General features: G+C 39.0%; 1 protein-coding gene across 1 annotated transcript; it reads left to right on the top strand.

Moving 5' to 3' along the window:
* The first annotated feature begins 10665 nt into the window (after positions 1-10665).
* Positions 10666-12758, top strand: LOC110690563. The gene is made up of 6 exons (XM_021867426.1): positions 10666-11202; positions 11342-11602; positions 11795-11924; positions 11967-12024; positions 12147-12579; positions 12624-12758. The coding sequence occupies exons 1-6, from the start codon at positions 10666-10668 to the stop codon at positions 12756-12758; spliced, it is 1554 nt and encodes a 517-aa protein (XP_021723118.1).
* Positions 12759-13072: the final 314 nt, after the last annotated feature.

Raw genomic sequence — 13072 nt, 5'->3', positions numbered from 1 at the left:
CTTTGTACCACTATAGAGATGTATTCTTTATCACATATTTTCACTTAAGCATGGTTAACGAGAAAATATTGTGCTCTTGTCCTCTTGATATATTGAATCGATCCAAACTAAATTAAAACTTTTTATGAATTTTTTTTTTTTTTTATGATCTATTGAATTGATCATATCCATTAATTATTTATTACTTAAACCTTTTATGATTTTTTTTTTTAAAAATATAGACATAATCCTTTCATCTTACTACCTCCGTTTCATGAGTTAATAATATTGGTATCGACTAACCACCCCCATGGACATAGCTCCAAGGCATTCTATACCCTAATCGATGATTTGCTTGTCTGCAAAAAATTCCTCCCACACCCCGACTTGATTTTCCTATTAATATTGGTATCGATTATCTTTCTTGTTTGTGGTTAGGAATCTCCTCCAAGTTTTTGGGTAGCATAATAATACAAATCAGTATTCAATTTTAATTTCACAAATTTTTTTACATGCATGGCAGTCTAGTTTAGGTCTCTTCTCTTAGAAATTAACCAATTTTAAGATACTTTTACGTTGTGTTAATTTATATTAACATTGAACAACATGATACGGGCTAGAATCTTAGACGGTTATATACTTTTATGAAACTCAACTATGATGGTTGTTGATAAGTATTAGGTGACTCGTACTTCGTAGCTTTGTCCGCCCGATCGGGCGGACATTGCCCGGTCTGACCGGGCGGTGGGGGTTGGATACGTTGAAGCATTCGTATGGAGTTTTCTTCTCGCGCCCGATCGGGCAGACCTTGCCCGGTCTGACCGGGCGGAGAAGGAAAAATGCGGAGACGCGGATTTTACGATTTAAAGTTATCTTTTATGTTATTTTTTTGCCCAAGTATCTTTTATTTTAGGGATTAATATAAAACCTCCCTAATATTAGTATAAGGGTTAAGAGAGAGAGAGTGAGAGCCGTTCTTGAGAAATACAAGAATCATCTTTGTAATCTTTGCAGTTTATAGTGAAATCATTCGATCTCGGTGCCCGTGGACGTAGCTATCACATCGATAGTGAACCACGTAAATTCTTGGTGTTGTTCTTATTGTTTGCATTGAATTTCTTTATTGTTTTCTTGTTTGTTTTCGACCTTTGCTTCCGCTGTCGCACAACAATTGGTATCAAGAGCTCAGGTTCAATCCTTGGAGAGTTTCTTGAAGATAACAATGGCAGGAGATTCAACAATAAGAATTGAGAAGTTTACCGGGAAAAATAGTTTCGGGCTATGGCAAATTAAGATGAAGGCTCTGTTAAAACAACAGCAGATATGGCGTCCGTTGGCTCCAAAGAGTACTACTTCGGAGTCAGAAGATGGACCGACTGACCCGCAGTTAGAAGTTATGGAAGAGAAGGCACACTCTACCATATTACTTAGTCTTGATGATCAAATCATCACGGAGGTGGCTGATCAGGAAACGGCGGCTGGATTGTGGCTGAAGCTGGAGTCATTGTATATGACTAAGTCGTTGACCAACAAATTATTACTGAAACAGCGGTTGTTTAGCCTCCGGATGCAGTCAGGTACTTCCTTACGGGAACATCTAGAAAAACTTAACTCTATTTTGCTTGATTTACGTAATTTAGATGTTAAAATTGATGATGAGGATGCTGCGTTGATTTTACTTGTATCTCTACCGTCTAGCTTTGAGAATTTTGTAGAGTCTTTTGTTGTTGGTAAGGATTCTATAACCTTAGAAGAAGTGAAGGCAGCACTTCATACTAGGGAACTCAGAATGAAAGCTACGAGTGATAATGGGGATAATGGTAGTGGGTTGTTTGTTAAGTCCGGAAAGTCTAAAAAGAATAAGGGGTTTAACAAGGGGAACAATGCTGGGTCGGGTGCTGGAAACGGCAAGGATGGATCTAGTAAAACTACTACTAAAACATGTTATTACTGTAAAGAACCGGGTCACTTTAGGAATAATTGTCCGGTGAGGAAAAACAAGTCCCAGGCTGCTGTAGTTGAAGAGAAACCGAATGAGAGCTATAATTCAGAGGAAGATTTAGCATTAGTCAGTTCTGCTAGGTCTGATGATTTATCTGATAACTGGGTTCTAGATTCGGGGTGTTCGTTCCATATGTGTCCACGTCGAGATTGGTTTGATACATATGAACCTCGCAATGGGGGTATGGTTATAGTCGGTAACAATGCTCCATGTAAGGTCACAGGTATTGGTTCCATGAGGTTGAGGACTGTTGATGGGCGGAGGTTAACTTTGACTAATGTACGGCATGTTCCTGCTTTAGGAAAGAATCTGATTTCATTGGGTACCCTGGATGACTTGGGGTACAATGGTGTGTTTTCAGATGGGGAGTTGTGTATTTTCAGAGGTTCTGAGTTGGTACTTAAGGGTATCAAAAGGAACACCCTCTATGTTTTTGAAGGTGTTACACTGCCTAGTTCTGCGGTTTGCGCATCTGTATCTCACCAGGAGATGACTAAGATTTGGCACATGAGGCTTGGTCATATGGGGGAGAAGGGGATGCAGCTATTGTCCAAGAGGGGTCTTCTATCCGGGGTCAAGGTTGCCAACCTTGAATTTTGTGAGCATTGTGTGTTTGGTAAGAAACACAGGTCAAAGTTCAGCAAGGGTGCTCACATTACTGATGCAGTGCTCGATTACATCCATTCAGATTGCTGGGGTCCATCTAGAGTTGAAGGTATGGGAGGTTACCACTATTTTGTGTCATTTGTTGATGACAAGTCCCGATACACATGGCTTAGGTTGCTTAAGTCAAAGGATGAGGCCTTCAAAGTTTTCAAGCAATGGAAAGCTTTGGTGGAAAATCGACAAGGAAGGAAGATCAAGAAGCTACGAACGGACAATGGGCTAGAGTTTTGCAAAGACGAGTTTAATCAGTTCTGTGCAGATGAGGGTATAGGTCGGCATCATACTGTCAGGAAGACACCACAGCAGAACGGTGTAGCAGAACGGGTTAATCAGACACTGCTAGAGAGAGTTCGATGCATGCTCTCTAATGCAGGGCTTGGGAGGAGGTACTGGAGTGAAGCTGTGTTAACAGCTTGTTATGTCATTAATAGGGGTCCTCATTCTGGAATTGATTCCAAAATTCCGTTTGAGATCTGGAGTGGTAAGTTGCCTAATTTTTCGAATTTGAAGATTTTTGGTTGTGTTGCTTATTATCATGTTATTGAGGGTAAGCTGGATCCACGAGCCAAGAAGGGGTGTTTTGTTGGGTACGGGGATGGTGTGAAGGGGTTTAGAATTTTTTCACCTTCGGAGGGTCGGGTCATTCTTAGTAGGGATGTTACTTTCGATGAAAACACCATGTATTCAATTAAAAATGCAGAGATTTCAGATTTGAGAAGGGAAGGAGACAATTTATTACAGACAGATGGGGTACTTGAGGTACATCAGTCTACCATTGCTGATTTACCTCGGGTACAATATATTGATGATGATGCTGATGTTCCAGTGCCGGGTACTCCTGAACCTGAGATTACTCCTACTCATTCTAACTCTGGGGATGAGGTGGAGCAATCTAATCAGGGGTCATCTAGTCAACCTGACACCATTCTTGAGATGCCTAAACGAGTTATCAAGAAGCCTGTTAGATTGATTGAAGAGATGGAGGGAAGAAATTGCTGTGTTGATGCGATGACAGGTTATGCATTGAGTGTAGCTGATGATGTAGAGTCATTTGAACCTGCCACATATAAACAAGCAATTAGTTGTAGTGAGTCTGCGCAATGGCTTGCCGCAATGGGTGAAGAGATGCAGTCTCTTTACAAGAACAGAGTGTGGGAACTGGTAAAGGTACCGGAAGGGAGGAAGCTTGTGGGTTGTAAATGGATTTACAAGAAGAAAGAAGGGTTGTCGGAAACTGAGCAAATACGTTTTAAGGCTAGGCTAGTTGCTAAGGGGTTCAGTCAGGTAGAAGGGGTTGATTTTGTTGAGATATTCTCACCTGTGGTTCGACATACTTCTATCCGTGTGTTATTGTCAATTGTAGCACATTTTGATCTTGAGCTGGAGCAGTTGGATGTTAAAACGGCTTTCCTTCATGGCGATTTGGAGGAGGAGATTCTGATGAAGCAGCCCGAAGGATTCGAAGTTCCTGGAAAGGAACACTATGCCTGCAGATTGCTAAAGTCATTGTATGGACTTAAGCAATCCCCCGACAGTGGTACAAAAGGTTTGATTCTTTTATGGTTTCACAAGGTTTTGACAGGAATTCATATGATTGCTGTGTGTATCATAGTAAGCTGGATAATGGTTCCATGATTTATCTTTTGTTATATGTTGATGACATGTTGGTTGCCACAAAGAATAAATCTGATATTGCTAGATTAAAGGAGATGCTTAACTCGGAGTTTGACATGAAAGACTTGGGTGCAGCTAGGAAGATTTTGGGTATGGAGATCTACAGGGATCGGGCTAGAGGTAAGCTTTTCTTGACTCAGAAAAGCTACATTGAAAAGATTTTGTCTCGTTTTGGGATGGAAAAATCGAAGCCTATAAGTACGCCAACTACTGTTAGTTGTAAGTTGTCTTTGTCTATGTCACCTCAATCAGAGGAGGAGTTGTCTTATATGTCTAGAGTTCCATATGCAAACGCGGTTGGTTGTTTGATGTATGCTATGGTCTGTACTAGGCCGGATATTGCGCATGCTGTTAGTGTTGTAAGCAGGTTTATGGCTCGACCTGGGAGGGAACACTGGCAAGGGGTGAAAAGGATTTTTCGCTACCTGAGAGGGACAACTGATATTGGTCTTGTGTACGGGAATGGTAGGGAATGCTTGGTCACTGGGTACAGTGATTCTGATTATGCAGCTGATGTGGATACCAGGAGGTCTGTGACTGGTTATGTGTTCACTTTGGGTGGTTCTGTGGTTAGTTGGAAGTCTACATTGCAGTCATCAGTTACGTTGTCAACTACTGAAGCTGAGTATATGGCTTTAACTTCTGCAGCTAAGGAGTCTATTTGGCTCAAAGGCCTAGTAGGTGAACTGGGTATTGCACAGGATTTTGCTACAGTGTATTGTGATAGTCTAAGTGCGATTTGCTTAGCTAAAGATCAAGTACACCATGATCGGACGAAGCACATTGATGTCAGGTATCATTTCTTGCGTACTGACAAGAGGATTAAGGTGAAGAAGATTGGGACTGCTGACAACCCGGCTGATTTCTTCACTAAGCCTGTTCCGTTTAGCAAGTTTAAACATTGCTTAGACTTGCTAAATATTGATTACTACGTGATGTAGTAGGCCCTGAGGGGCGAAGTTGGGGAGCTCCTGGTGTAGGTGTGTTGGCCTTAAGGTGGAGCTTGCCCGGGGCTTGTGATGCAGGTGGAGCATTATGAGTTGTTATACTTGGAGACGAGTATGTGATGGGTCTTGGTTGAAGACTTATCGGGATGTATGGCTTATGCATGAGTCTTGCATCGGGTTTGGCTTGAGATGTTTTTCCACTATGTCTTGATGGGGTCGTTTGCTGACTACGAGTTCTCGTCAAGGTGGAGATTGTTGATAAGTATTAGGTGACTCGTACTTCGTAGCTTTGTCCGCCCGATCGGGCGGACATTGCCCGGTCTGACCGGGCGGTGGGGGTTGGATACGTTGAAGCATTCGTATGGAGTTTTCTTCTCGCGCCCGATCGGGCAGACCTTGCCCGGTCTGACCGGGCGGAGAAGGAAAAATGCGGAGACGCGGATTTTACGATTTAAAGTTATCTTTTATGTTATTTTTTTGCCCAAGTATCTTTTATTTTAGGGATTAATATAAAACCTCCCTAATATTAGTATAAGGGTTAAGAGAGAGAGAGTGAGAGCCGTTCTTGAGAAATACAAGAATCATCTTTGTAATCTTTGCAGTTTATAGTGAAATCATTCGATCTCGGTGCCCGTGGACGTAGCTATCACATCGATAGTGAACCACGTAAATTCTTGGTGTTGTTCTTATTGTTTGCATTGAATTTCTTTATTGTTTTCTTGTTTGTTTTCGACCTTTGCTTCCGCTGTCGCACAACAATGGTCTAGGTCTCTTATATAGAATTATTAGGTTTAATAAAATTTAGTTCGTTTAACCTCTTCATGAGATCCAAAGATAGAAGGTACGTGTTTTTTGAAATCTCCATTAGGGTCAATTCTTTAATTTCTTTTTCATCAATATAGAATTTAATTATATTTGAGTGTTCATGTGATTTATCATATGATGTGAATTCTTGCAATGAAAACACGATAACCACAGAAAGAACAACTAGCTGCTACTACAATTACAAAAAATACGAAAAGATAAAAAGTAATTACTAAAAGATCGAATTTTCCTCTTTAATAAATTTCTTAAGCAACATATTACTGATCAATTTTCTATGTACAATCGGTTATTTTTTTTAGTTCATGATACAATTAAAGTCATTTAAGTTTCCCTCATACCATATATTGTCGTACTGAGAATGTATGTATTAGTATTATACATGATACAACTAATTATAGGGGGTTTATTTTTTTTTTAATTTACTCATAACATTTACTCTGTAGGCTCATATGCCAATAACATGATATTGGTTATTCCTAGCAAGGTACATCTGATTGTACGATAGAAAATTCAATTCTTAGCCTATTGCAATTTGTAATAGATAGATGAGTTTTAATTTAAGCAACTAGTTACGTAAATTAATTAGAGATGTAGCCTATCACCATCACTATGATCAAACTAGTTTGAATTTTCCTCACGTACGCAAAACGTTTATCCATAAGCCGTGACTAAATGACTCTTTATTAGTCTTTTCTGAATTTGGTTTTAGAGCTTTTATCATAAAGTCATATAGACAAGTGCTAGTGAAATTGTTGTACATGTCACATCTTCTTTTACTTTCTAGATTAAAACAAGTTTCTCAAACGCGTTTTAGTTTTAGTTAGGTTGTTACTTGTAAAAACCTTGGAAATCTACTGTGGTGGTAGTTAGCTTATGGAGAAGGACATTTCTTTCTTTCCTTAATTATAATAATTTGGTGGTGCACAAAAAAAATTACAATGCTTTGTATTCAACCTGTTGTACCGTGCGGAAGGAGTTACTCGAGTTGTCGGGAACTCAAATTACTCGGTCAGGGATTACCTGAGTTACTCGGCTTAATCCTGACAAAGTAACCCCTCAAGTAACCCTTGACCACGATGAACCCCTCGAGTAACCCCTGACCGAGTAACCCCTCAAGTAACCCCTGACTGAGTAATCCCATATCGAACTCCTTAAGTAACCCTTGACTGAATTACTCGAATAACCCTTGACCGGACTTCTTAAATAAACCCTAACCGAGTAACCCATAACCGAGTAGCCCCTCGAGTAACTCGAGTAACCCTTGACCAAGTAACTCAAATAACACATGACCCAGTAACCCCTCACGTGATCATTTGTAGGCTTGAATGAGAAACGAGTCTAGCCAAATTTTATTTTAATTAAGAAGTTAAAATATATTTGATTAATTATTATATGAATTTAAGATTTATCTTAACCTTTTTTTAAGAGTTCAACAATTCTAAAGTTTCGATAAAATATTTTTTTGAGCGAATAAAAAAAATTACTACCTCCGTTACAAATTATGTGCAACGATTAGATATTTTCCATCTCTGCTTTATGTCAAATCGCTGCACATAACTTGTAACAGAGGTGGTACATAAAATTTAGGAAACTTTACACATCATATAAGTATAGGATGCCTGATGCCACATATAATGATTTGAAGATATAAATTGATTCAATTTTGTTCATATACTAAGAAGGCTTATTCTTCGTACTTCCTCCGTTTTTTTATTATTGCACCATAGGGGTTGGGTCCAAATATTTTGGTAGTGGAAAAAAGTAAGAAAGAGAAAGGTAAAAATACAAAATTGCCCATGTGACATATTGATAAACTAAAAAATAAGTGTGAAAAAGCAAGGGTATGTTGGGTATTTGCAGTGTGAACACAAATAAATTTTTTCCTAGAGAGGAAATGGTGCAATATTTGTGAAACTTCCTAAAAAGGCAAGTGGTGCAATAATAAAAGAACGGAGGAAGTATTACATATGAAGTACGTAGTATACTAGTATATAATGTATGAATCTATTCAATGACTACAATAAAATTGTAGCTATTGTAATTAGTTCTAATCTTAGCCCTTTATTTTTAATGTTCAATCTTGTCTATTCATCAATCGACTTTGATTTTTAATAAGAAATAAAATAAAAAAAAAAATAATAAAAAAAAAAAAAAAGTTATGCAGTTTCTAAAACAAAAAACTGAACTTTGCCGCCATTAATGCATATATTGCAATTTCTAAGTTAAAAGAAATCTCTCATCTCCATTCAAAATCACCATTTTGATTATAGTTTTTTAACAATAAACCCAATCTACGGCATTATATATATTACAAGGTCCATAGATTTTGCATTAAATTTATCAAACAAGGAATCATCCTCCATAAAAGAAAACCAGAAAAAATCGAGGAATAAAGAAGATGATGAAAATTTGTGAGATTTGTCTCTAATTTTCAAGAAAACAATCAATTGGCATTAAAGAAAAAAAATACTTCCTCCGTTCTATTAATATTGCAACAAGGAGAAAATTACGCATCCCTATGCACATTTTATATGCTAAAAATTTATAATTGTATAAGAGTAAAAATTATAAAAAGTTGATATTGTGAAAGTATTTTATGAGACGAATCCAACAAGATCTCACGTGACTATATTTTGCTTAACGTATAAATCATATTATATGGTCAAACTATAGTGATGAATAGTGCAAAAAGTCCATTATTGCAATATTAACATAACGGAGGAAGTACTAATCATCAATAAGATAAATTAGAAATTTCATTCTTAGACCAAATTTTGTACGGATTTTTTTTTTTTTTTTTAAGGGAATACCAAATTTTGTAGTATAAAAAAAGCTGAATTATTTTTATCTCTTTTTTTTTGGATAAGATGTATTTTGCAGTCAACTAAATGGATGGATATGATGAATTTTATTTATTGGAGGGTTGTAATTCACTCACTTACAATTGCCACAATTTTATTGTAGTCATTTGAAAACTGCCCAAAAATTCTGTGTTGAGAGTTTTAAATTCCGAAAAGCAACAACAACATTTTACAAACTCATGTGAAACTTAAATCTATGTCTCTCTAACAAAAAACCGTCCCTTGCGTAGGGTTCCGTAGTCCTTTGCTTAGGGTTCTGTGATCTCGTTTTTTCTTGTTAATCAATCGTTTCCTTTCTGTTTTCTCTTGCAATTTATAATCTCAATTAAGGTTGGGGTTTGGTGTGAGTATTTCGTATGGCAGAGGAATTGATCAAAGATTGGGAGAAATTCCAATTAACGGAAGATGAAAATTGTGTAATAGGCAGTGTGCTGTAGGAGATGATGATAATGCCGATTCGATTGTTCACTATCAATTAGCGCTTGTTGGAAAATTATGTACGGTTAAACCCTTTAATGTGGAAGCAATGAAAAAGACCTTAACGGGGGTTTGGAAAGTGGATGACAACATCATGATTCGTTCGATGGATACCAATAGGTTTGTGTTCCAATTTGTTAAAGAGGAAGACAAACAGAGAGTCATAGAAGGAATGTCATGGTTCTTTGACGGGAAACTCCTATTACTGAAGGAGGTTTCTTGGAATTGGATGACTCTGATCCTTTGGGGTGGAGTGAGTATATGCGCTTAAAGGTTATGGTGGATACTACGAAACCGTTGAGAAGGGGCCTATTTCTTGCCGCAAGTGAATCAAACACAAAGTGGATTGATGTGAAGTATGAACGATTGGGAGATTTCTGTTTTTATTGTGGTAGCATTGATCACACCGATAGAGATTGTGTGAAGAAGGATGCGGAGGGGGAGGAAGCAACTGACATTGTATACCAGTATGGGCCTTGGCTAAGAGCCTCTCCATTAAAGCTCTCGAGAGCTTCATTGGCAGAACGTGAAAAGGATAAAAAATTGCTGGATAAATTGAGGGGACGAAGGTGTGAGGCTTCAAGATCTTCTGGTTCCCCAAATGTGATTATGCTGGGTCCTGTGGGGGCTGCTCGCAAGCTACACTTCTCTCCTAAACCTACTGAAAACTCTGCTACACCAAGAGAGAGGGAGGTGCGGCTAACCATAGTGGAAGATGAAAAGTCAAAGAAGATGGTGCTTAGGCCGAGAATATTACAAGATGATGGAGGGATGAGGCAGGAGGATGCTATGGATGGTATGGACTCTGAGGTAGCTACTAGTGGTACAAATGCAGAGGGGGAGGGAGTGATAGGAGAGAGTAGTAAGGTGGATAAGGTGGGGGCAGTGTTGGAAAGAGGAAGGGTGTGAGAAAGGGTATGGGGAATATTGATGAGGGACGCAAAAGAGAGAGTTTTGATACGAATATGACTAATATTATTTGTCATAAAAGACCTGCTAGTGAGAGGGGTGAGATGGGGATGGATAGTGGAATGGAGGGAGGTGAAAAAAGAATGAAATTTGATGTCACGAATGCTGGGGACAGTAACATCCAAGTAGGAGGTGTTGGCAAGAGCCAAACCTCCGAAAAGCAATGAAAATCTTCAGTTGGAACTGCCGGGGTTTGGGCAATCCCGGGAAAGTTCGAGCCCTCCAATCATGGTGTTGGAGGGAGAGCCCTAATATAGTCTTTGTAATGGAGACTATGATTGATTCGAGACGTTTGGAGACTATTCGAAATAGATGTGGCTTTATGGATGGAATATGTCTAAGTAGTGTGGGAAATTCGGGTGGCATTGGGCTTTGGTGGAAGGATGTTAATGCTTTTACTATCTCATACTCGGAGCATCATTTTGCTGTGGAAATTCGTGATAGGAATAATTTTCCTAAATGGGTGGCAATTGGTGTGTATGGTTGGCCGGAAACCGGGAATAAACATTTGACTTTTGAGTTAATTAAATCTCTTAAAAATACAATGCACATCCCTATTGTGTTTTTTGACGATTTTAATGAGATTTTGTGTGAAGATGAGAAGCAAGGTGGGGTGGCCCGGAGTGAGAGAAAAATGGATTTTTTTAGGGAGACCATCGAATTATGTAGCTTGGAGGATTTGGGGTATACTGGAAATATTTTTACGTGGTATACGGGTAATGATCCGAACACGGTTGTGAGGGAAAGATTGGATCGCTTTTTGGCTTGTGATGAATGGAGGTTGTTATTTCCTAGAACCGAGGTGCAACATTATCCAATCACATATTCTGACCATGCCCCTATAGACTATAGTACTACAAACAAATGCTACTGCTCGCAAGAAGAAAAGGAAAAAGCGATTTCATTTTGAGTCCTTATGGTTATCTAACCATAATTTTCAGAATGTTGTCAAAGATGCATGGGATGGTAATGTTGGCAGCCCTATTAGCTCCAAAATTGCAGTGTGTGCTAATAATTTGAGCAAGTGGGCGAGTGATGTCTTTGGAGATATAAAGAAGAAAATTCTGATGAAAGAAAAGGAGCTACAAGAGTGGCAAAGCCGTGATCCTGATGCGGAGATGTTAGCAAGCTGCAAACAATTAGTGAAAGAGCTTGATGAGTTGCAGCACCTTGATGAGTCGTATTGGCATGCCCGATCTCGGGTGAACGAACGCAAAGATGGAGATAAGAACACCTCTTACTTCCATCATAAAGCTAGCTTTTGACAACGGAGGAATTTCATCTATGAGCTAGAAGATGACAGTGGTCAAATGCATGAGGAGGAAGAAATGGCAGAAATCATCTCCGGATATTTTGCTAATATTTTTGAATCATCTATGCCTGCTGATTTTCAGGAGGCTATTGCAGGGACCGATTGCTTGGTGACTAATGATATGAATCAAAAGCTGACGGAGGTTCCTTCAGGGGACGAAATTTATAGGGCTCTTATGCAAATGCATCCGAACAAGGCCCCAGGTGTGGATGGTATGCATGCTCTCTTCTATCAAAAATGTTGGCATATTGTAGGAAATGATGTTATTGATTATATTCAAAATTGGTGGACTGATGGGGGGATCTTAGTGTGGTGAATAAGATGTGCTTTGTGCTTATCCCAAAGTGACAGGAACCGAAAAAAATGACTGAGTTTCGTCCTATTAGTTTATGTAATGTCATCTAAAAAATTATCTCGGAAGTCCTTGCAAATAGGCTAAAAGTTATCCTTCCCGGTCTTATTTCTCATCATCAAAGTGCTTTTATCCCGGGTAGATTAATAACTGATAAGGCCATTGTGGCTTTTGAGATTTCCCATGCCATGAAGAGAAGAAAGGAGGGGAGAGCAGGTACTATGGCCTTAAAGTTAGATATGAGTAAGGCTTATGATCATGTCGAATGGAGTTTTTTGGAGAAAGTTATGTGCAAGATGGGTTTTTGTGGGGATTGGATTGGGAAAATATTAATGTGCTTGTCTTCTGTGCCATATTCTTTCAAGTGGAATGGACAGGTGGATGGGAATGTAGTGCCTTCCCGTGGTCTTCGGCAAGGAGATTCTATCTCCCCGTACCTCTTTCTTTTATGTGCCGAAGCTTTCTCTACCTTGCTGTCAAAGGCTGCTAATGATAAGCTCATCACGGGTGCTCAGGTTTGTAGGGGTGCTCCTAGAGTATCTCACTTATTTTTTTGCAGATGATAGCATTTTATTTGCTAGAGCGACACTTCAGGAATGCTCGAAAATTGCCGAAATTATTGGCATATATGAAAGAGCATCGGGACAAAAAATTAATTTTGAAAAATCTGAAGTGTCTTATAGTAAATGTGTGAATGTGATGAGGAGGACGGAGATTATCGAGGTTCTTGGTGTCAAACAGGTTGAGAAGCATGAGAAATATTTGGGTCTCCCGACTATTATTGGAAGGTCAAAGAAAATGGTGTTTACTTGCCTCAAGGAGAGAATTTGGAAGAAAATGCAAGGGTGGAAGGAAAAATTGTTGTCTCAAGCCAGAAAAGAGGTCCTTATCAAGGCGGTTGCCCAAGCAATCCCAACATACATAACGGGGTTATTCCATATCCCGGATACTCTCATTGATGAGATTCATTCCATGCTTCTCGATTTTGGTGGGGGTCGTCCGGGACGG

Source organism: Chenopodium quinoa, unplaced genomic scaffold (assembly GCF_001683475.1).
Source record: "Chenopodium quinoa cultivar QQ74 unplaced genomic scaffold, ASM168347v1, whole genome shotgun sequence".
In the NCBI taxonomy this organism is placed as follows: Eukaryota; Viridiplantae; Streptophyta; class Magnoliopsida; order Caryophyllales; family Amaranthaceae; genus Chenopodium; species Chenopodium quinoa.
The sequence above is the reverse complement of the archived record's forward strand: the minus strand, read 5'-3'. Positions and strand labels throughout refer to the sequence as shown.